General features: G+C 38.1%; 3 protein-coding genes across 8 annotated transcripts; all 3 read left to right on the top strand.

The window, feature by feature from the left end:
* Positions 1-683: 683 nt before the first annotated feature.
* LOC133868818 (anaphase-promoting complex subunit 2) lies at positions 684-9,981 on the top strand. 5 transcript variants are annotated; one of them, XM_062305850.1, is made up of 16 exons: positions 684-1,234; positions 1,334-1,411; positions 1,495-1,702; positions 3,059-3,331; positions 3,528-3,599; positions 4,476-4,720; positions 5,443-5,868; positions 5,976-6,177; positions 6,309-6,420; positions 6,924-7,006; positions 7,350-7,469; positions 7,601-7,689; positions 7,767-7,848; positions 8,264-8,455; positions 9,124-9,192; positions 9,281-9,981. In XM_062305850.1, the coding sequence occupies exons 1-16, from the start codon at positions 1,092-1,094 to the stop codon at positions 9,401-9,403; spliced, it is 2,517 nt and encodes an 838-aa protein (XP_062161834.1). In that variant the 5' UTR covers positions 684-1,091; the 3' UTR covers positions 9,404-9,981. The 5 variants fall into 5 exon arrangements, with proteins under 5 accessions (XP_062161834.1, XP_062161829.1, XP_062161822.1 ...); XM_062305845.1 differs by having other exon boundaries at positions 686-1,234; positions 1,334-1,406; positions 3,036-3,331; positions 9,281-9,980; XM_062305838.1 differs by having other exon boundaries at positions 687-1,234; positions 3,036-3,331; positions 9,281-9,980.
* A 977-nt stretch (positions 9,982-10,958) lies between these two features.
* Positions 10,959-13,085, top strand: LOC133858515 (methyltransferase FGSG_00040-like). Its single transcript, XM_062293989.1, has one exon. The coding sequence runs from the start codon at positions 11,282-11,284 to the stop codon at positions 12,884-12,886; it is 1,605 nt and encodes a 534-aa protein (XP_062149973.1). The 5' UTR covers positions 10,959-11,281; the 3' UTR covers positions 12,887-13,085.
* A 3,703-nt stretch (positions 13,086-16,788) lies between these two features.
* Positions 16,789-24,067, top strand: LOC133868773 (26S proteasome non-ATPase regulatory subunit 11 homolog). Of its 2 annotated transcripts, none has more exons than XM_062305778.1 (2): positions 16,789-16,946; positions 22,512-24,067. In XM_062305778.1, the coding sequence occupies exon 2, from the start codon at positions 22,538-22,540 to the stop codon at positions 23,804-23,806; it is 1,269 nt and encodes a 422-aa protein (XP_062161762.1). In that variant the 5' UTR covers positions 16,789-16,946; positions 22,512-22,537; the 3' UTR covers positions 23,807-24,067. The 2 variants fall into 2 exon arrangements, with proteins under 2 accessions (XP_062161762.1, XP_062161769.1); XM_062305785.1 differs by lacking the exon at positions 16,789-16,946 and adding an exon at positions 19,010-19,047.
* The last annotated feature ends 392 nt before the right edge of the window (positions 24,068-24,459 follow it).

The following is a 24,459-nucleotide window of genomic DNA, read 5'->3' as shown; positions in this document are numbered from 1 at the left end:
ATTATAAAAGCTTCAAATCATACAACATGAGAAATAAAGGGACATGACCTCCTTACACTCTAAGCCAGAAGGATCTGACTTAAAAAACAGCTGACTATACAGAAACTACAAATCCTATTAGAATTACATTTTGGCCTTTCTTACATTAACGCTTACACTCAAATAAAAGAGGGCCGATCTAGCATCCAGCCAACAAAAATTCTAATAAAATTTGAGTAATACATAGCCAGACTGTACATAGAAACAAGAAAATCCACAACAACACAATGCAGAAAAGACCAAAAAACACAGTAACTAGCAGAAGAGACAGGGGCGGAATCCACCGGAGACGGCGGCGCGTGGGAAGCACGCGCCATCCCCAGCTACATCCAGCCGTAGATCCGCCACCGAAGCACCCATCCCCAACGAGCACGGCCAGAAATTGGTGGAGCGTGGCCTTCACGCGCACCAAAGGGCAAAAGCCTCTCTGGCGCGTGCAGGCCAAGCACCGGTCTCCGACGAATGACATGACACGTGCTTCCGGCAGCGGGAGCAGACGGCAACGGAAAACGAGGCTAAGGGGCGCGTGTCTTGAGAAAAACACCGGTGTTGAGTAGACTAGCTCCAAAAAATCGAGAAAAAACCTTGAAAAGCAGGCCAAACCACCGCAAGAAGACACTAAACTCCGCCATTTCCCCGCGCTGAGCATCGTGCTTTTGGCTTTACTGCTTGACAAAAGAAAAGGAAGAAAAAACCAACACAACAAAACAAGCCACCATAGCCTCTAGAGGCTAGGGGAAAAACAGCCACCACCGGGATAACCGGGGGAACAAAACTCCACAGCCTAAAGGCTGGAGTAGATCTCTTTCACAAATTCATACTGAAAATACAATAAGAGTGGAAACCGAGTGCGCGGTGACTGTGAGCATTGCACCGCAGGACCTTCCCTTCGCCTTTCAATCTCAACCACTGGCGGCAAACCCAAAGGCTTGTTCAAAAGGAGTGTGAGACAGTGATGGCGACGGAGGAGGAAGCGACTTCATTAGTGCGTAACCTAGGGATTCTGGACACTCTCAGTGACGATTCGATCCAAGAGATCGTCGGGAGCTACAATGGCTTCTGTGCGGCCACCGAGGCCCTCCTCAACGGTACCGGAGACCTCTCCGTGGACCCCGAATTCGTCGATCACGTCCATGGCCTCTGCAAGCACGGCCTCCGCTCTCTCGTCCGAGACCACTTTCTTCGAGCACTGGAGGTACTGTCTGGATGTCAATTGAAAATTGATTTGTGAATTGCTTTTTGTTATTCACGCTTCAGATTAGGGATGAGTCTCTCTGTATTCCAAGTTTTGCAGGAAACTTTTGAGAAAAACGGAGCGTCAAAATTTTGGCGGCATTTTGATGCTTACAGTAATGTCGCACTCCTATGTAAAGTGAGCTTGAACTCTCTCCAGCATTACTCCATTTTAATTAATTAATTAATTAGTTGATTAATTGGAATTATTGATATATGCAGACACGCGAGGGTGAAGTGGAGCAGGTATTGTGCAAAGCTCTGGAAGACATATGCTTGGAAAAGCTATACAAGGAGAACTGTTTGTTGTCGTTGGTTCACGCTTTGCCCTCCTACAGGGATCAGACATCGGAGAGAGCCCGTCTCTTCTCTACGTACCAATTACTCGTGTCTTCGGTGCTTATGGCGACCCTTCCTCGGCATTTTTCAGGTATATAATATATGACCAATTCCTTATTCCTAGTGTGCTTGAGCTTAGAGCTTTTGCTGAGTTTTCAATGATTGTTATTTGTTTGTTTTGCATGTGATATAGACTGAAAGTTGGGGTGATGCATGCTATGGATTCACTTCTTATGAGTCCAAACTCCAAAAGTTCTTTGGGTCATGTCTAGTGGGTTGGGTATTGCTTTGATCTCTGCATCTCAGTATCCATAATAAATGTAGACAGTCTATTTGATGGCTTAGTACAGAGCAAAATAAGCTGAGAGCGTGATTTATGATCCTCCATCTAAATTATTTTGTTACTTCTGGAGTTCCCTCACAACCACAGCTCCCCCGTCGCCCTGCAAAAAAAATATGTAAGAAACCTAAGAAAGAAAATGTGCATCACGCTTTTCTTTCCAAAGCGTTGTGTACCCATGAGCAATATAATTGAAATGGAGAGGCTTTAAGAAGCGTCTAATATCTATGTTCTTTGGGGATCCACATTACTAGATGAAGCCCATCAGATTTTTCATTCTAAGTTCTTTTTGTTCCACCCTCCCTTGTTCATTTGTGTACCAATATCAGAACGGCACTGGTACTTTCTGGAAATACCAGTGTAGCTGAACTCATCAAGAAACTAGATGCAGTTGGGCAGCCTTCCTTGTTGTCTTGATTCACTATGTCTTGGATTGTTCTTCCAGGTGTATTTTTTATATATTTGCCACCGCTCAGTTCTCCACCATTCAGTACAGGTCACACGAGACTAGGGGTGATGTATGAGTAAAACAATGCTCTGTATTGGTTTTCTGCCTTCTTGGGATTGAGTGGGTTATGGCCAGCGAGTGGTAGAGTTGTTGGCTTGTTGAAGAGGTCAGTTTAAAAGCCACTGCATTATAGAAGTGTGGAAGTTGATTACTCGGTGCTTAACATGAAGCATTTGGAGAGAATGCAATGCTTGAAACTTCGAAGATTGTGAGAGCATTGTGACGAAGTTAAAAACCATTGTGTTCAAAACTCCTTTTATTTGGATGGATGCTTACAACTGTTCTTGTTTTTCTAATTTATTAGAGTTTCTTGATTTGTGGTTTTTTTCTGCTTATTGGTTTTTTTCTTGTATACTTTCCGTGTACTTGGGTTGCGCCCCTCTGCGCTTTTTTATGAAATGAATTGCTTATCAAAAAAATAATTGATTATCTAGGCTGGAAGTCTTTCTTAGAAGCTTTATGTTGTGTATCAGCTTTATCACTCCATGCATATCTGCTTTTATTTTGCCCCTCTTTTCGTCTAACAATGCCCTGGCAGTAACTTCCATTTCTTTTAAACTCTGCAAATGTTCTTAGAGATACTCCACTGGTATTTTAAGGGAAGGTTGGAGGAGTTAAGTACAATCATGGCTGGAGAGCTTAATGGTGACAGTGAATCTCAAGAAAAAGATGACATGGATTTAGATGAAAAAAGCAAACTTGCCTACCGAACTGGTGAAATGGATATTGATGAATGCTATCACCAAGTCAGGTTCTCAGAGAACAATAAATTGGTGAAGAACATTGGGAAGGTTGTTCGTGATCTCAGAAATCTTGGATTTACGTCTGTGACTGAAGATGCCTATGCTTCTGTTATCTTTCTGCTTCTAAAGGTGAGTATGTGTTTTATTTTGGTCATACATGTCCAGCTTATTTTTGTTCACCTCCGCATTGTCTCTTTTCCTTCTTTTTTTTCTTCCCAATATCCTATTGTACAGTCTCTTTTCAAGTATCTGCTCACTTCTTTATTTTTTTCTTATATGTAACTCACCTTTGGGTCTCATCTAAATATTCCTGTATGCATGGCAGGCTAAAGTACATAATCTGGCTGGTGATGATTACAGGAGTTCTGTTCTGGAGTCCATTAAACGATGGATACAGGTTATATTGTTGTCTTTGTGTAACCTTATCTCCCCGCCCCCCGACAAAGCAATTATTAAAACTATTGATGTCTTAACTTGTCAATAGTTTATCTATCCAAGTTGTTTTCATTTGCATAGTACATGTGATTTAATAAATTTTATGCACTTTTTAAGTTATTGACTTTGCTTTTACTGATCTACACCATATGATAGATGGTTTCTTGTCGATCATGTAAGGAAGGTTATTGGCCAATTGTTGAAAGTCTTATAGTGGTATCAGTTGGGCATGTTATTTCATTTGGTTTAAATATATGCTTGGGTACTTGACATAAATTACATATTGCTTGTCATATGTACATGTGCAAAAGTATATGCTTGGGTATTTGATATAAATTACGTCTTGCTCATCATATGTACATGTACAAAATGTATTACTCCCTCGTCTTACAATAGATGTCTTTTATTTTTTGGGCTGTTCCAGAGTAGATGAAATCTTCCGAAATGAAAGCATTTATCCTCTGAACTTCCCATATTACCTTTAAATTTGAACTCACATTTTCTCAAATTTGAACCACTTTTCTTGGCCTAGCTAAGGCCGTTTTAAGAAGAATCTATGTGTCATTAAAATATGTGTTGTTTGTAAACTTTCATCTATTGTAGGATGGAGGGAGTGGTCCTTTTCTCATAAGCAGTAGTTTGATTAGACTAAAGGAACTTCTGTAATTGCCCAAAAGTGCTTCCTGCACAGAATCAATGTCATCTGCAAGATTATGTAAACTTAAATATGGTTTCTCATGCCATGTTTTGCTTTTCTTTGTTTCCTCCAATCTATTTTCTAGTTTTATTATTATGCTACTAATAAATGACTCCTCATGCTCGGAGATATGTTGCCCAGGCTGTACCTCTACAGTTCTTGCGTGCACTTCTTGCTTATCTTGGTGACTCTGTTAGTTATGATAGTCCTTCATCTGGTCAAAAATCACCTTTGGCTTCACATCCTTCTTCATGCTATCCTGGAATTGATACACCCTCTGAAGGACTTGTTAGATGGCAGCTGAGGCTAGAGTATTTTGCTTATGAGACATTGCAAGATTTGAGAATAGCCAAATTATTTGAGATCATTGTGGATTATCCTGACAGGTGATCTTAATCTGGTTTTTTCACTTGTTTCCTATTACAGAATTAAAAGGGATAGCTATAGTGGTTTTTGACCTCTATACTTGTATCTTAAAAATATAGAAAAGAATTGTGGTTTATATTGAAGAATTTGTTGGACTGATAGAGGGGGATACTTTGTGACTCATTGCTTATGTGATAGAGAATTTCTTAATAAATTCCAGTATATCTTTGAATAAAATATGATTCAAAGGGATTTTACATTTCAGCTTCAATTTTGATGCATTACAGGGCATTAATTTGAACCTTCTTATTCGGCAGTGTGGGTGAACAATCACTCTGTAGCTTGAAGAGATGAAGAGTCTTATATTAGGTTTCACTTACCTGTTTAGTGTTTTATTTTGCTGGCAAGGATATGTATGTGAAGGTTGATCTTGTCCTTGAATTTGTGCATATTGTTTAATACGTAAGATGTAGACTAAAACTGCATATCACACGAATGCATTTTCCACAGAAGCTATTATGAACTTTATTACACTGTCTTTTTAAAAGGCTGTAACATGAATCTCATTTCTTTTCTCTAGGCCATATTACGATAGCAAATTGAAAGGGTATAGGTCATACCTATTTAAAGCAGTATTTTCTGTCTGTTGCATGATTAGAACTAATGATATTGACATCAGATATTCTTGGGTGACTCGTTGATCCATTTCTCCTTTCCTAAATCTTCTCTATATATTTTACAGCTCTCCGGCTATTGAAGATTTAAAACAATGTCTTGAATATACTGGACAACATTCTAAGCTGGTTGAATCATTTATCTCAGCGCTACGATATCGTTTGCTTACTGCTGGTGCCTCAACTAATGATATATTGCATCAATATGTCTCAACTATCAAAGCACTACGAACAATAGACCCAGCAGGTGTTTTTCTTGAAGCAGTTGGTGAACCAATAAGAGACTACTTAAGGGGAAGGAAAGATACAATAAAATGTATTGTTACAATGCTTACTGGCGGGACTGGCGGGACTGGTGGAAATCCAAATATATCTGGAAATACTGGAGATTGCCTTCTTGAAGAATTAAATAGAGATGAAGAAAGTCAAGAGAATACTAGTGTTGATGATGATTTCATCACCGATGAGAAGCAAGCATGGATCGATGCTTTACGGTATGGTTATGCTATCATGTTTGTGGATGACATGTATTTTAGTGTACCCTTCAGCTTGCCATGTTAATCTGCTGATATATATGTCTCCCTGAGTTGTTCCTTTTCAGCTGGGAGCCTGATCCTGCCGAAGCTGACCCATCAAAAGGTAGTAGGAACCGGAGGAAGGTTGATGTACTTGGGATGATTGTTGGCATAATTGGTTCAAAGGACCAACTAGTCAATGAATATCGTGTTATGCTGGCTGAAAAGCTTCTCAACAAATCTGATTATGACATTGACTCAGATATACGTACTTTAGAACTTCTCAAGGCAGGTGGTTTATTCATTGAAGCTTGTAGTCTGTTCAACTAGGTCTTCTGGTTGAAGTTGACATCACGGGCTCCCTTTGTTGTGATAAAATTTCCCACCTTAATTTTCATATTAGTGCTGTCATCCTGCAGATACATTTTGGAGAGAGCAGCATGCAGAAATGCGAAATAATGCTCAATGACCTGATAGATTCAAAGAGGACAAACACCAATATAAAAGCAACCATTCAGCCATCTCAGACGGGTAACTTTCGAATTTAAAATTATGATAAACTATGGTAGAGCAACATTCCGTCAAGCTTGGTGGGGGCTTGCCGATTTTAACATTCCATGGCAAGATATTTTCCAAATCCAAATCATTCAAATAAATCGACATACTATGAGGAGGGATGACCTTTAAACTCTGCTTAAATTGGTGCTTACTTAAATCTAAATGGCGATTAGTATAGCATGTATGAGCCCAAAAATAAGGTTCATCTTTTGGACAGAAAGAAGCATATAATTAATATTTTTTATTTATTATCTCTTACATAAGATATCCTTAATCTATTGAATGGTTTAAATTGTTGCAAAACTCGACAAACATGTTTTAAAAGGGGTAACGCCCCATCAAACTTGATCCACACCACCCTATCACAGTTTATAGGCTACCTGCATTAGGTGCCAAAATGTCGTCTTAGTATCTTAATAATCTATTTATTCAAAAAAAAATAAAAATCAAGTAACCTTGGGTGAATTGATTCTTAGGGGCTGAGCTTGGGGAAAATGCAGTGTCCATGGATATTCTTGATGCTACAATAATTTCTTCAAATTTCTGGCCTACAATCCAGGTAGGTTGGACAATATTGCTATTGGTATTGATAGTGGGAAAAGACATGATGGCATACTTGGTTATGTGTTGACATCACTTGGCTGGATATCTAAGACGAGAGGGCATATTTTTATTCTCTCTGCAATTACACATATTTTCTCTACCATCTCTGCATGAAGTGTCTGTATACTGCGTTCTCATGAAAAAAGAGAAATGCAAGCACCATGTAATATATACCTATATCTGTGGCCCTTGCTAACACTATGCATACTTGGATCAATATTTCTTCTGTTCTCATAATAATTAAGTGTTTCTTTGTAACAAATTCTTATTGCTCTACTAAACGTGAAGAAAATTGTTAGGATGAGGCCCTTAATGTACCTGATCCTGTTGAGAAGCTGCTCTCTGATTATGCAAAGAGGTTTAATGAAATCAAAACCCCTCGTAAGCTTCTGTGGAAGAAAAATCTGGGCACAGTAAAGGTTAGGTGCTTTGAAATTTATAAAATGCCATTTGATGCCCTATATTGAGATATCTCTCTAAGTAGGTCTCCTTCTCTCACCTGTCCTGAATCACTCAGATAACATTACATATTTTTATCGTGGATGTGCAGTTGGAGTTGCAATTTGAAGATAGGGCAGTGCAGTTCACAGTGGCTCCTGTACATGCAGCAATTATTATGAAATTTCAAGAGCAAACAAGGTAACCATGTGAATTATATGAATGCATTATATGCTAATCATCAATAGCGTAACTGTATTGATGTTTTCCACTTTCAGTTGGACCTCTAAAAGTCTTGCAGCTGCTATTGGGATACCTGTAGACACACTCAATCGGAGGATAAATTTTTGGATAAGCAAGGTATCTGATAAAGTTTTTTTATCATCAAGTAGTGTTTGACATACAATGATTTAATGGAAACCCCTAGCTCATTGTCAATTTCAATGACTCATATTAGTGAATGATCAATTTGTGTTGGACACTCGATAGATTTAAGTAGCCAAAACACTGTCAGATTTAATGGCTTGGGAAAATTTCCTTTTTGGCTTACAACTTTCCTCATTATACTTACGATTGCTCCAATCTTCTTTATTGACTTTGTGGTCATTTTGAATTGTATGATTGGGAAGTCAACCTTTTGTCTTTTCTTTGTTAGCGCTGGCTAAAATTCAGTCAGGTAGAGAGTTGGTATTCATTTAAGTTTTTTAATATCACAATCTTCAAGGACTGGAGTCAAGAGGAAACTAATTGCATTCACCTTCCTTTTTGTAATCAGGGAATCCTTGCAGAATCACTTGGAGCAGACTCTAGTGACCATGTGTTTACCCTGATGGAAGGCATGATTGAAACTAGTAAGAATAGTGGAAATAGTGGGAGTTCTGAGGACCTTGTAGCAGGTGATGAGGATGGAGAGAGGTCTGTCGTCTCTGCCGAAGATCAACTACGGAAGGAAATGACTGTCTATGAGGTTAGTGATGCGAATTAGAGCATTCTTGATGAACTCTAAATATTCACACTAATGGGTTGTTGGGTTGTTTAAAAAACTTGGCCATTGTGTTTCAGATCCTGTCTCTCATATAAATTTGGAAGTACTCAGACATTAGGCCCTGTTTTGAAGGATATTTACTTTCATGTATAGGGTAGTATCGGTCTGGTGTTTCATTTTTGGACTAAGGACTATAATCAAAAGCTACTCTAACTCAAGAAGGTCAAGCAGAATTATTTGTGCCCAAAAAAAGAAAAAGAAAAAGAAAAGGAGTGAGTAGGACTTTCTCTCTTCACTCAGCAAATGGCTGGCCTTAACCTCTAGCATTGACTTCTTGTTATGTAACCTTCCAGATTTTGACATTTTTTGCTGTGGCTGATCATAACTTTGTCAAATAGTAGTTTTTGAAATAGACTTCCCAAGAAGGGGGGAAAAAGCACTAAAAAAATGTGCATGCTTGGAGATAAAAGATTTTAGATTTGTTGCTTTTGGGAAAATTTAGTAAGCATCTCAGTTTTGGCAAGCCTTGGACAATGATTTGGTCAAGTATCAGGATTAAACCGAAGATGTAAATGTATTTATGCATCTTGATGAACTTTGTCAAGTGTCATATTGTTCCATGTATAACTCTAAATGGCATTTTCTTGTAGAAATTTATCATGGGGATGCTCACAAATTTTGGAAGCATGGCATTAGATCGAATGCATAATACTCTCAAGGTAAGAATTGTTATAACTTGCCCCATAATTTGATTTAGGTACAGATAGCATGATTGCCAAGTAAATTACTTTAAACACGTTGCTGCAGATGTTTTGTGTAGCTGATCCCCCTTATGATAAATCACTCCAACAGCTTCAGAGCTTCTTATCTGGTCTAGTATCTGAAGATAAGTTGGAACTAAGAGATGGAATGTACTTTCTGAAGAAATAATGAGTTGATAGAATTTCAACTAATCCTCTGAATCATTAAGCAATAGCACTGGTGAGACTTTTTGCAGATTTAAATGAAACAACAGTTGGAAATAATGCTTTCCTGTTCTCTTCATTGCATGAGGTATCGCAGAATTGATGCCCAGATACTCTTCCCGCATTTTGGGAATGTCTACAGGCAGCTTTGCCAAAATTGCAGGGAGTTTTTTCAATCTGCATATAGCCTTGAGAAATGGTCGATCTTTGTGGCAGGAGTGTCGCAATCATCCTGTTTGTTGATTCTAGTTGGAGTATCTTTGGGATGTTTTCCAGTGGATTTGTGGAGAGCGACTTTGGCCATACTTGAGAAAATCACTCTTCAGCTCTACATGGAAAACAGCATTCTGGTTTATGCATGCTCATGGATGTGGGGTTTTGGACAGCGTTTAAAATTGCAGGAAGTTAGAAGATCCTAAAGAGTGGTACTTAACATGTTCCTGTGATGATTAATTACTAAATTTATGATGATTTGTACTTTTGATAGTTTAAATACATCAGAAATGCTGCTTACACTCTTACATGGTAATAGTGAATTTTAAGATGCCCCCAAGCCCTGTTCTGTTGAATTTTTTCTAAGCAACCCATTTTCCATGGTTCTAAGAATTTGAGTTTTCTGAAAAAAAAAATAGATCTAGCCTAAGTGCAAATGATTAATATAGCTCCACAAGAAAAGGCTTCTCCAGATTTATTATAACCTTATAATTCAAACTTGTATCAGGATACTCTTAGAGAAGGCGTGGGACTGAATGGGAAAAATGCGGGAGGGTTCGCTTTCCTCTATTACTGATATCTTTCGACTCAGAGCTATTTCACTTCCTACTGGAGTCTCTGATAGTCTGGTATAAGAAAGACTAGATAATGTGTGCTAGATACCTTGTGTTAGATTTTTTCCTTAAAACCATGAGCAGATTCTAAGCTACTACATGCTCGTTGGACTGACCCTAAAATGCTAAAAGAAAAAAAATTGACACGAAGTAATGCTAATCTTTCACGCTAGATTTTCATATTAGTTTCACATTAGTTAATGTGACGTGTTTTAAATAGCTATACTTTTAATTTTTTAAATGATTGATATGAGAAGTTACTTAAAACACATCACATTGATTGGTGTGAAAATCTAATGAGAAGAATAACATTACTCTTTGACACGTAACGAGATGATGTAGATAAGTTTGTTTATTTTCTTTTTTTCAAATTTATTCCCTTTTTATTTACTTTGATTGTGATTGTACATGAATATTTTATATTAAAAAGACATTAATCCTTTTAGAACATTGTGCTTAGTCATCATGACCGATGTAGAGAATTGTGAAATAGAATTATCTTCATTTCATGGTCCACATTAGATTTCACATATATAATAGTGTATATATTGTTACCTCATTAAATTTTAAATGCCAACATAGCATTAACTACACTATAAAATGCGCAATATATATATATATATATATTTTTTGACCATAAAATATATCATCTTTATTTTATTTTACTTTAATGAAATGGAGAGGATTTTTAAAGTTTAAACGGAAAAATTAAATCTCAGCCATAAAGTGGTTTTTATCCGGTTAGAGAAGAGAAGTGCAGCCTTTTTTTTTTTTTTTTTTCCTTGTGTGGAGCCAGCGTGTTCCCATTTAATGATAATAACAGTAAATATTGATGATAAAGAAGCCGAGATAGCCGTTGCCGTTACAACAAAAGTGTGAGGCCAAAGGTAAAATAGAATAGAATAAGAGAATAAGCAATGTGACCGTTTACATAGCCCTCAAATTCAATTCAAAATCCACGGAGAAATTTCACCAATCACAAAAGAAGAGCAGTGCTAGTCCACCGTTACCAAAAAATGAGAGAAGGACTGCAACAGATTGAAACGGCCGAAGAGCAAATGCAACAGCTCAGATCCAAAGCCACGGAGCTACTCCTCAGAGAAGAATGGGAGGAGGCCGTGCTTGCCTACTGTCAGTTCATCAACCTCTGCCAAGACCAAATCTCGCAGACCCAACAGCACCCAGACCCAGATCACCTCCCCAAGCTCCACAGATCCCTCTGCTTAGCGCTCTCCAATCGAGCCGAAGCGCGGTCCAGACTGCGGGAATTCGCACAAGCATTGAAAGATTGTGATCAAGCACTGAAAATTGGGAGTACCCATTTCAAGACCCTGCTCTGCAAAGGTAAGATTCTGCTAAATCTGAATAGGTACTCTATGGCTTTGGACTGCTTCAAGGCTGCTCTGCTCGATCCTCAGGCTAGTGGGAACGCTGAAAGCCTTAATGGGTATTTGGAGAAATGCAAAAAGCTCGAGTTTCTTTCGAGGACCGGAGCTTTTGATCTCTCGGATTGGGTTGTAAATGGGTACCGAGGAAAGCCCCCGGAACTCGCTGAGTACATTGGTGCGGTGCAGATCAGGAAGTCTGGGATTAGTGGGCGTGGCCTATTTGCAACAAAGAACATTGATGCCGGGACTTTGGTGTTGGTCACCAAAGCGATTGCCACGGAGAGGGGTATATTGCCAAGCGAAGATTCGGGCGAGAATGCCCAGTTGGTCATGTGGAAGAATTTTATTCATAGAGTTGCCGATTCCCTCACAAAATGTCCTAGAACCTGTAATTTGATGAATACGTTGTGGACTGGCGAAGATGAGGACGGGCTAGAGGTTCCCGACATAAGTCTCTTTAGGCCTGAGGCAGAGAAGAACGGCCAATCGAATGAGAAGCCTGATATGGCTAGAATTTTGAGCATCTTGGATGTGAATTCTCTGGTTGAGGATGCGGTTTCAGCCAAAGTTCTGGGCAAGAATAGTGGTTATTATGGTGTTGGACTATGGCTATTGGCTTCATTCATCAACCATTCATGTAGTCCTAATGCAAGGCGTTTGCATGTAGGGGATTATGTGATGGTTCATACTTCAAGGGATGTTAAGGCAGGTGAAGAGATTACTTTCACCTATTACGACGCTCTTTCGCCATTCAACAAGCGCAAGGAAATGTCAAAGACATGGGGCTTCCAGTGTAATTGTAAGAGGTGCAAGTTTGAGGAGGAAATTTGTGCAACGCAAGAGATAAGAGAGATTGAGAAGGGTCTTGAAAGAGGAATGGATATGGGTGGTGCAGTCTACAAGTTAGAGGAAGGTATGAGGAGATGGGTGGTGAGGGGGAAGGAGAAGGGCTACTTGAGGGCATCCTTTTGGTCTGCATATTCTGAGGCTTACGGTTCTGATAAGTCAATGAAGAGGTGGGGGCGGCGGATTCCGGCCGCCGATGCAGCGATGGATAGCGTACTGGAAGTAGCGGGAAGTGATGAGAGGTTACTCAAGGTCTTGGTTGACGGATTGAAGAAAAACAATGGGGCAGTGGGCATGGAGAGGGCTTTGAAGTTGGGAAGAGGAGTGTACGGAAAGGCGGTTAAAAAGCAAGCATTGAGGACATTACTCGAGCTTGGCTCTCATTAACACATCTATTATTATTATCTTTTTGATTGTTATTAACAGATTGTTAAGCCTATTAGCTAATAGCTCCGAGAATTTTTCTCTCTTTTCTGAATTATCTTTTTGATCTGTTTAATTACTTCTAGAAAGAATACCTCAAGTTGAATTGAAGTTCATGTTTCTAAATTGAAGTTCATTTAGAGACTTGCTTTGGTGGCTAAAACTTTTCACCAATCTTTATCTCTAGTTTGCTTAGAGTGTATTTGACCAGACGATTTAGCAAGTTTAACGCGCGTTTCCAAACAAAATCGCAAATAAGTAGTCCATTTAGGGTCCGTTTGGGTTTACGATTTCAAAAAATGTGATTTAAAAATAACAATTTTAAAATGTGCGATTTAAAAAAACGATTTTTTAAAAACGCAATTAAGCGTTTGGCAAAATCGCAGGTTAACCTTTTAAAATACTACGTTTTCAAAAAAGCACCACATTGCTTGCAATTTGAATAAGCACTTTTTTTTCGTTTTCAATTTGCAATTTTTTAAAAACGCAATTTCCAAACGGTTTATTTTCTGCGATTTGGTTTAAAATCGCACTTTTTCTCTACGAAATCGCAATTTCAAACGTACCCTTAGATTTGTGTTTAAAAAAGTGATGGTTTGAAAATATGGAGGAAAAAAAATCCAATTGTAATTTTAAAGGCTAAATCACAATTCTGTTAAAAGCTTAATTATATTTTTAAAAATTGTGTTTTTATTAATTGCATTTTCAGCCAAGATAAGTAATCAGCTGAGTTTAACAGCCGAGACCAACAAAATTGGATCTCTATAATATGATTGTATTTGTTATGGTGAACCCACAAGATCTAATAAGGTAAAGAAACCAGATACTGCACTTTGAATTTTAATCCCCAAATATGGAGGTTTTAATTTTAGGATTAAAGACCATACTATAATAATTGGACAAAAATTAGAAATTTTGTACAACCCACATATAATAATGACGTGTCATTTAAACATGTAAAAATCACATGTTTTTTTTTAAGTCTCAGTCTCTTTAAATTTTTTCCTTTTTCTCTTTTCGTTTATCTTTTTCTCTCCAACGAAGAACACACTTTCCATAAAAAAATGCGTTGTGGTTAGGAACGGTACAAAGGAATGGTGATATGGGAAAGAGGTGGATCGATTGGCAATGCAAAGAAACCCCATTTCTCTCTCCCTCTCTCCATACTAGATATTCACAAACCTTTTCTCTTGCTTTACACTATTCTCTCTCTTTCTTCCCCTTGCTATCTAGATTCTAGACATGGAGGAGTCGCGGTTGTGAACGGTACAGAGGAACGACAATCTGAGATGGCGATAGGTCGGCAGTACAGAAGAATTGGCCCAAATTTTTCTTTCTTTCTTTCTTTTTTGGTTAAATACTTTTGACCTCCTATGGTTGAAAGGCTTTATTTTTTGCATTCTATGGTTCATTTCGTATCAGAGATGGTATTTCGTTTATGACTAAAGATAAAAATAGTACATTCGTAAAAAAACTGACGAAAGTCTATCTCGTTTATAACTAAAGATGAAAATGGTACATTCATCAAAAAACTAATGAAAGTCCATTTCATTGGCCTTTAAAAAAGAAAGAAAGTCGTGTCCTTATGCCTAGTTAAAATATATATATAAGAAAAAAGGGGGGGTGGCTCGCAAAATGGGGTGGCCGAAACCACCCCCGTTTGCCCAGAGGGGTGGGTTCCACTCCCACAAGGCCGAAAAGAAAAAGAAAAAGTTGTTTTAGGGTTTGGCCCGTGGAGGTGGTTTGGCAACCCCATTTCGGCCATGGGTGGCTCGAGTCATCCCTTTATTTATTTTATCTTATTCAAATGTTTCTTTTTAATGTTCTTAGTTTTTAAGTTTTTTAATTGTTTTATTGTCTAATTTTATTTTTAATGAGGCACAAGACATGTTAAATGTGTTGATGTAGACTTCCGTCAATTTTTGAGCGGAAGTTGGACGGAGGTATTATCTCCATCTTTAGCCATAAGCGGGATATCATCTGCGATACAAAATGAACCACAAGAAGTGAGAACAAAAAAAAAAAAAAAAAAAAAAAAAAGATCTTTAAACAATAAGGAGAAAAAATGTATTTAGCCTTCTTTCTTTTTTTTACTCTCCGCACTGAACTTCACAAATTTCATTTCTCTTGCTTTGCACTATTTTCTCTCTTCTCTTCCCTTGCTATACTAAATGCTGATTGGGTAATTGTTGTTTATGCCGATTGGATGATTTTTTATGATGTTGTGCTGATTGGATGGTTGGGTATTTTAGGTACTGTTGGGTTGGTGATGATGGAGAGTAGTGTTCTAGACTAAATTCCCTCTTTAATGTTATATTTGGTGGAAATGAGTTATTAACCAAAATGAACAAAAATATTTAAAAATATTGTTTTAATAAAAATAGATTAACAAAAGAATATTATATTTTTTTTTTTTTAAAAAAAAAATTCAGATAAACTATTAGATGCAAGTTTTGAAAAGTATTTCGTTAACGTGAAATGAATATGTTTTAATTAACTATTTTAGATAGAAATTTAATAGGAGAAAAAACAATTAACTCTCACAAAGTTCGATAACTTTTTTAATTTTGTCTATGGTGTTTAAAAATTAAAACTTTGCAATGTACTTTAATAAAGTTTCTAAATTTGTCAACGTGGCGGATCCATTAGTAATTTTTGTCTGCGGCCTCACTTCGCATGTTATTTCCAATTTACCCTCACGTGCTCCTCAGCTTTTAGCAACCGTAACAGTGACAGATCCAGTGAGTTTCATACGGCTTCTTCGGAGACGGTCGAGTTGTTGCAACGCTACCTTGGACGCCACAAAGACGTGTCCTTCCCGTCACTGTTGCTCCGATACAGAAGGTCCCGGAGCTTCCATCTCTTGGACGAGCCGGTGGAAAGGCTCTTCTTGTGTCTACCGATTGAAGAAGAAACATATGCGGCTGATTATGATGATCGCTTTGTTGGGGCCCACACGCAATGGGTCCCAGGTTGGACCCCACCGAGGGTGTCAGCTTCGGAGGAAGAGCAAGACATGGGCTCGAGTGCTTCTTCTTGTTGCTCTCGTTCTCACTCTTCAACCATGAGCTTTCTTAGAGGAGAACGACAAAACGTCGACAAGGATGCCTTTGAATGATCGGAGTGTATATGGGGATCGTTGAGAAGTAGTGTTTGGTCGAAGATCGGGTAGATGGGTCTGATCTGGCCATTGTAGAAGACCTCGTCGGCTAAGATTGGCAACGAGTACTCCGGCTCTCTACAAACAACAGCAAACTCAAACTCATCCTCCTCCTCCTCTTCTCATTAAGGTTCAGTGTTGGAGGTGCTCTGCTTCGGCTCTCACAATTAAAGGAGAACAAGATAGCAATCGGACGGTCGGAGCCAGTGGCGGGCCCAGCCTTGCAAATATGGAAGGGCTAAATTGAAAGAAAAACAATTTAGGGGGGCAAAACTAAAAAAAAAAAAAACAAAATTAAGGGCAAAATTTTATTTTATTTTATTTTTTTAAAATTTTTTTATTTGTTTTTTAAAAAAATTTTGAGGGTTGGGGGCCAGGAGTATAGGTCCGCCATTGTTCGAAGCGATTATGCTGCTGGTGAACCCTTTGGAGATCGAAGGTTTTTGCGGGACAAATTACGTGTCATTGGCTCTGTACTTGTTGTATTTAGTGAAGGAGAACCAAATCAAGACCATCCAAGCATGAAATATTTGAAGGTCAATTCGGTAATTGACTACGTGTAAGTGAGGGTAAAAAGAATAAGCTCGCATAAAAAAAACCACGTGCAGAACATGTGAGGCCCTTTTCATCATAACAGACGAAAATTATTAACAAATTACCTGCATTGACAAATTTAAAAACTTCAATAGAACTGGGATACTATTGGGGGTTAATTGTATTTTCCCAATTTAATAAACCAACGCGAATGCTGTAAAGGGGCGAGCCCCGTCGTTTCCTCGCACAAACAGAGACTCCCCCCTCTGCCTGTTTAGCGTCGCCGAGAGAGAGAGCCGAGGCTCGGTGCAGTCTGGCGGTCCACCAAAGGTATTTTTCCCCTCAAAATTTTCTTCCAAATCGGTAATCTCTCTAGCTTGTTAGTTTAATTTTGGGGTGAGTACTGAATGGGTAAAATGTTGAAATAAAATCGATTTCTTTTGTTGCGATTTTGAGGCTTGAATTTTTGGTTGTCTGTATATTTAATTTGGGGGTTTTCTTACACTGGCCGAATGGTCCAACTCGATTGAAGAGGGGATGAAATTTCTTTGGTTGTGGGATTGAAGTTTTATTGGGTTGTTCTGGCTAAATACCGAAACACGCTGCGCAGAACACGGCGTTGTGATTTTGAAGAAATTTTGGGTTGTTCTGGGGCTTTCGGTTGGGTGGATGGCCTAATGAAAGGGTGAGATTTTGTTGTGAGAAATTGTGTTGTAAATTGTTTAGATGGCCAATTGGGTTGAGGCTTGGGTGGGATTTTTTTGTTGAGAAATTTTGTTGTGTAAATTGCCCAGCAGGTCGATTGAGTGAATAATGAGTGTTGATTGAAAGGAAGAAATTCTGTTTTGTTTTTGGTGGAGGGCCGATTGGGTGGAAAATTGTTTTGTTTTTGGTGGATGGCCGAATAGGATGAAGTCCAAATTTGATTTCTTGGGTTGCTGTGGCCAAATATGGGTTGTTTTTTGTTGAGAGAAGTTTTGGCTGTGTAATTCTTGATATGGCCGAATATGGGTTGTTGTTCTTGAGAAGATTTTTGCAAGAAAAATTTTGTTGTGCTTTTGAAGGGCCAATTGAGGATATTAATTTGTTGGGGTTCTATGAAAAAGAATCCAAGCTCCTTATCGAATTTGAACCAATGACTTATGATCTAACTACTTAAATTATTTATAAATTCTAAATTCTTTCAAAGAATAATGTATAACTTAGAATCTATCTATATATCACATTGTAGTAAGTAAGTAGATTATAGCGTAGGATAAAAGTCTAATCTAATTAGAATTATTAAATTATTTTTTAGAGTATTAACAGTTGGGTTCTATAATATAATTATTTTTTGCGTGCAAAGAGGAAGATCCTTTCCTCTAGAGAAGTATTTGGCAGACCAAGGTTCCCTTGAAAGTGGCTTTTTTTGCTTGTTCGGTGGCGTTAGGGAAGATCCTTACCTTGGATAATCTTAGAAAGAGGCATGTCATTGTGATTGATAGGTGTTGTATGTGCAAAATGAATGGGGAGACTGTGGACCACCTTCTTTTCCATTATTGATTGCTCGTGGATTGCTATGTTCCTAGCTCCCTTAGTGATTAGCTTTCTTGATTTTCTTGTTCTTTTTTCTTCTCCGACTTAGATGCTCCTCTTGTATACTCCATGTGTACTTGACTGCGCTTTGCGTTTTTTAATGATATTTCGCTTACGTATAAAAAAAATAATAGTAATAATAAAAAAAAATTACGCATACAGAAATGGTTAAGCGTTTTAAGGGTTTTTAGAGGATTAGTTTAACTCTCTTGGTGCAATGAATTATTTTAAGGCTAAGGAGAATGAAATAAAAGAGAATTGAAAATTTAGGTTTCCTCAAGGAAAGAGAAAATTCAAAGGCCCAGTGTCAAGGGTTTCAATAGGTGGGGAACCCTTACTAATAAACATGGAGTATTGCGGACGATCACGTGACACGTGTTGGAGGAAGGGGTAATTGAGGCATAGGGTTATGAAGAGGATCACCTTCTTAGGAATTTTTTTTTTTTTTATAAGTAATTGCACCTTCTTAGGAATGGATAATGAAATTTCAATAATGAGTGGATATGGCTGAACAAGAGTTTGGAATAGTTACTCAGCACATGATTTCAATGTGAGGATTAGAGCAGGTTACGTCACTAACTTAAAAATAGCTTTAAAGTTTAAAATTTGTAATGAAATATTCCTTGTTAAGAAACCATTAATCCAACAACTATAATAGAGTAGTAGCCAAGGGGATAACATAACGTAGCCTAATTTGAAGGAAATTGAGAAATGCTACGTGCAAGCTAGTGGGTGGTTACCGGTGAAATAGAGTTTAGGGTTCGAAAATTTAACCACAACTAACGATGCGATAGAATAAATTGCAGGCGAGCACGGGACATAGGTGGAAGGTTTAGTAAGGATGTGGACAATAGAGGTAAAGAAAATCTTCCCACCAATAACATAACTAATGTTTATCATGAAATGCTTTTACTATGCATATGTGATTAAATAAATAAAATGTGTGCATAGTTTTCCATGTGATAATGAGCACTGCACTTTTAAATACTTTTATTTTGTCAATATATGATTACACTGAGATTTACATGTTTGACAAGGAATGAAATTTAAATAAAAGTTTTTCAAAGAAAGTATAAGGAAGTGAAAAGACCAGTATTCACAGGAAAAAAAAAGACAGAATTTTTTAAAGTACGAAAGTTAGCCCAAGGCAACCCTAGGTTGAGCAGGGTATAATGCTTGACGGCCATAGGTGGAGTGAGGTCGTATGTTCCACAGCCCTAGGTCGAGTGGGATAGTATGATTGGCAGCCCTAAGTCAAACAGGGTAGTATGCTTGGCAGCCCTAGGTGGAGCAGGGTCGTATGTTCCACAGCTCTAGGTTGAAAGGGATAGTACGCTTGAGGAGGGTGGTACCCTCGACACCATTAGGTTGAATGGGGGAGGACATTTAACACCCTAGGTCGAACAAGGTGGTTAAGTTCAACACAAGCCAGAGACAAACTAGTAAAGAAAAGAAAAAGAAAAAGGAAAAGTACAAGTTCAGTAATAGAAACCAGATAAAGAATAAAGTTTTTCAGATTATGTATACATGTGCATGGTTTGATTTTATGTGATTTCCCATTATTATTTTCTAGCAATTGAATTGAATGTTAATGAAAATATGATTCTGGAAAAGAAAATGTTAATGAAAATTTCTTATCTTTGAGTTAATGAAAGAAAAGTCTTCCTCATTTTTAGGTTTAAAGAAAGAAATTCTCACACTGACGTTTTTGCGAAGGTCGCAAACTGCGTTGCAGCGATAATATTCTAAAACTGTGCATTCACTTTAAAGAAAAGAAAACTTTGCCTTACGTATCAAAAAAGAAAACTTATCAAAAAAAGAAAACTTTGCCTTGATTTTGAGAACCAGCTTTTATTTTAAAATGACCCTGATAAACAAAAGATAGAGAGTCTTCTATACTTGCGAAATTGATTTGTATAACTTATTTTCTGAAAATCTATTTGATGGTAGATTGAGAGAATTAGGAATTATTTTGGAAAATTTATGCTGTGTAACACCCCCACACCCCCCCCCCCCCCCCTCTTCCCTCTTGGGGATATTGATTTTTCTTTTTTATACCTTTTCTTTTAGCATGAAAACTTATCCCTTTCCAGGAGGATTTATTTTTTTTTTTTTTAACTTGGGAAGATACTCGGAACAAAGAGTGACTTTTTTTAAGCAATAAGAGGCAAAGGTTGGGTGCTTTTAGGGTTTTTTTTTTTGTATTCGGGGGTTACTATTGGGGGTTTCTTTTGTTTTGTGAAGGTTTCTATTATGCTTGTTAGGGGTTTTCTTGTGGGTTCCTTGTGGTTTTATTGGGTTTTTTTGTGGCTAGCTGAGTTGCTTCTATGTATACATCCTGTGTACTTATGGGCGCCTTACGCTTTTTTAATGAAATTCTCTGACTTATCAAAAAAAAAAATTATGTTTTGAATAGATTTTAATTCCAGTATAGGAAGGACTATTAGTGTTTCGATTCAATTAGACACTTTTGTTGTGAAATTCGGATGATTAAAAGTTACGTAGCTGGAGTCTTGTTCAAGTCGAGTGTCAGAACACTTCATTGTTTGGACATTTTTTCTACTCCCTAACAGACGTACAAATTAATGGTTGTAAAAAAGGCAATATTTGCAAGCAAAGAATTTGACCTTTTAGAAAATTGCATTATTAAGTGAGCCAATGTGAACTTCAAGAGGAACAAAAACAATCTAGCATTATTGGTTATTTGGAAGAAGTCTCCATTCTTGTGGCTGAGGTTTGTAGAGTAGGGTTTCTCTTGGGTTAAAGTTGAATCATATCTGGAATGGCAGTCTAGGTTTTAAATCAGCCTACTTATGCTGAAGCTACTTGGTCTGCTGATTGGTTGCTAAGTGAGTACTAGCTGCTGCTTTGGGCGACGAGGTGCATGATGTTTCTCCCAGAGAACCAAATTCGCCTTTGGATTAAATTTGTTTGGGTTCATGTTACACCATGGTAAATCTCATGGCTTTGGGCCACTATGGCTTATGATGCTTAAGTATGGGCCAAGAACCACATAGAGGATTGCTAGTTCCATACTACAGTTAAATCTCGTATAATTAGTCACTTTGAGACATTTAGGCTTTGATCAAAATCCCTTCATGGGATCATTGACAAGAGTCTCTAAACCTTAATTTGAGGACATAGTTTCCAGCTTACCTTCAGAGTAGAGGATTGAGGGGAGGCAGGAGTGGGAAACTGAGTAAGGAAGAAGGGTAAAAGAGAATGTGACTCGCTCCTTTAACGCTTATGCTACTTAAAGATCTGTAGTGGATGATGTGTTTTGCAGATGCACGTCATGCATTGCCTGAACCACTGCTAGTCACAGCGGAAAGCCGGGAAATAAATAAATGAATATATTACAGATGTCCCACTGCTATTGGGACATCTGTAATATATGTGTGGTTCGCAGTTGCATAACATGTATTGCCTGAATAAATGCTTGTTACTGATAGTATCTTTTCATATATTGGCACAGGACAATGCTAGGATGAAGGTTGGCTTACCCTTTATGTCCCTAGTATTAGATTGTATTCCCTTATTTTGTCACAAAAGTTGTTCTTATTAGGCCATACACTTTGTGCTTAGGGTTGCCGTGACAACTAGTATATCTTTTTTCCTTTTTATGTTTTCTGGCCCAAAGAGGAAAATAAGCAATAAAGGAAAAAAGCCGACGCATCTAACTGTCCATAGGATTTAAAACTCTTGGATGTTGTGCTCATAGGTGGGATAACTAAGAAGTTTTTTCTTTTTCTTTTTTTTTTTTAATTCAAATTTAATTAAAGAGAAAAAGGAGCTAGCCTAGTATATTGGTATTATACAAGAGAAAAATACCTATGGAAAAGGGGAAAGAAAACTTCTGATTACTAAATGTTGACAATCTAAAACATCCATGAAAGATAAACAACTAGGAGCCACCATCTGCTCATAAAGCAATCTTAGAAACGGACTCTTTAACTTAGAAACTGAAAGTTGATGCCATTAAATGTCCAAGTCTTTCTCATTATGTACTAATAGCGGATTGCCTGATAATTTTGGTATCTTTCTTAAGGGATGAAATAGGTTTTCTGATGACTGCCACTGAGTTCCCATGTTGAAACTGTTCTTATTGTCTGTAAATAGAGAATAGAGGCTTATAGAATAGAGGTTGGTTCTGTTTGCCAAAATAGCTTGAAACTGCTTTGGCCACCTAATTTTTGCATACTTTATATATTCGGGCACAAAATTTTCATTTTATGAATTGCTCAAGGTTGTTTTTATTTATTTCAAATTAAGCTGATGAAAAACAAAATTGATTTTGATTTTTGATTTTTGATTTTGCAGGACTTGGTGATTTTGAACTATCAACCATGTCTTCATCATACCTCCCAGCAACAACTGATTCAATTGCTCAGGCTTTAGAAGCCAAAACCCCTGCTGAAGCCATCTCTATTCTTTATCGCGTACTTGAAAACCCGGCATCTTCTTCTGAAGCCCTTAGGATAAAGGAACAGGCTGTTACAAATCTCTCAGATCTTCTCAGACAAGAGAATCGGGCAGAGGATCTCCGGAACCTTTTGAACCAATTGAGGCCCTTTTTCAACTTGATCCCCAAGGCAAAGACTGCAAAAATTGTTCGTGGGATAATTGATGCAGTAGCTAAAATACCAGGCACATCTGATCTCCAGATTTCCCTCTGCAAAGAAATGGTGCAGTGGACCCGTGCCGAAAAGCGAACTTTCCTACGGCAAAGAGTGGAGGCAAGGCTTGCAGCTCTTTTGATGGAAAACAAAGAGTATTCAGAAGCTTTAAATCTCCTTTCGGGTTTGATAAAGGAAGTGAGAAGGCTAGATGACAAGCTTCTACTTGTGGACATAGACTTGTTGGAGAGTAAGCTCCATTTCTCTTTGAGGAATCTCCCTAAAGCTAAGGCTTCACTGACGGCTGCGAGAACTGCCGCCAATGCTATATATGTGCCCCCAGCACAACAGGGTACTATAGATTTGCAGAGTGGAATCCTCCATGCAGAAGAAAAGGACTACAAAACTGCTTATAGCTATTTCTTCGAAGCTTTTGAAGCTTTCAATGCTCTTGAAGATCCACGAGCAGTATTTAGCCTCAAGTATATGTTGTTATGCAAAATAATGGTGAACCAGGCTGATGATGTGACGGGAATAATATCATCAAAAGCTGGATTGCAGTATGTGGGACCCGAGATGGATGCCATGAAAGCTGTGGCGGATGCCTATTCAAAGCGCTCTTTGAAGCTTTTTGAGACTGCCCTCAGGGATTTTAGGGCCCAGCTAGAGGAAGACCCTATTGTTCACAGGCACCTCTCTTCCCTGTATGACACTTTGTTGGAGCAGAATCTCTGCAGGTTGATTGAACCTTTCTCAAGGGTTGAGATTGCTCATATTGCTGAGCTGATTGAACTGCCTGTTGATCATGTGGAGAAGAAGTTATCTCAGATGATTCTGGATAAGAAGTTTGCAGGAACTCTAGATCAGGGTGCTGGATGCCTCGTCATTTTTGATGATCCCAAGACAGATGCAATATTCCCGGCAACATTGGAAACCATTTCTAATGTTGGCAAGGTCGTGGATAGCCTCTACGTTAGGTCTGCTAAGATAATGGCATGAGGTTCTAGAGTTAGGAGGCAGTTTTCCAACTGCCACTATGTTCTTCTTGGTTCTACTTTGAAGCAATTTCTGTACTTTCTCATTTGATATGCATGCTAGATAGATTGCTTGGTTGCCTTTAGCCTCATTTCTTTTTGTGGGTTAATGTTGAATCCATCATGTTGGAGAACAATCATCTTGGTTAACAGAATTTGCAACATCCAACAGGGCTGATCAGTTTGTTGGATTTCATTATAGAGATCTATATTTTCTTTTTGGAAACTTGTCTACGCTCTGTAGTCGTTGGTGATTTTTTTTTTTTTTTCTTAGTAACCCTGAAATAGGAATAATCATTTCAGCAAAGAGCTTCAACATGATTTAATTTGCATTAAACTTTTGCTATGGCTTAATTCTGCATGGTAGGAGCTAGGGGGTGTAAATTGTAATATCTTAGGATGATGGAAAATCACAATCTATCGTATATTGACTTCAAATGTGAAGTTTTTCCAAATTTGTAATTGTAAGGGGAATTTGGAGGCTTTGTAAATGCCGGGTCATCCAATGGTCCACTCTGATTCGGGGCCCCCTTGGCGATGCCATGCACCCCGCGGTCGTGCTGGTGCTGCCATCAGGGACGGGTCCATGCATGGCCGGATGGCCCCCTTGGTTTTAAA

Source organism: Alnus glutinosa, chromosome 1, assembly GCF_958979055.1.
Source record: "Alnus glutinosa chromosome 1, dhAlnGlut1.1, whole genome shotgun sequence".
Classification (NCBI taxonomy): Eukaryota; Viridiplantae; Streptophyta; class Magnoliopsida; order Fagales; family Betulaceae; genus Alnus; species Alnus glutinosa.
Note: the sequence above shows the minus strand (reverse complement) of the source record. Positions and strands in the feature narration are given on the sequence as shown.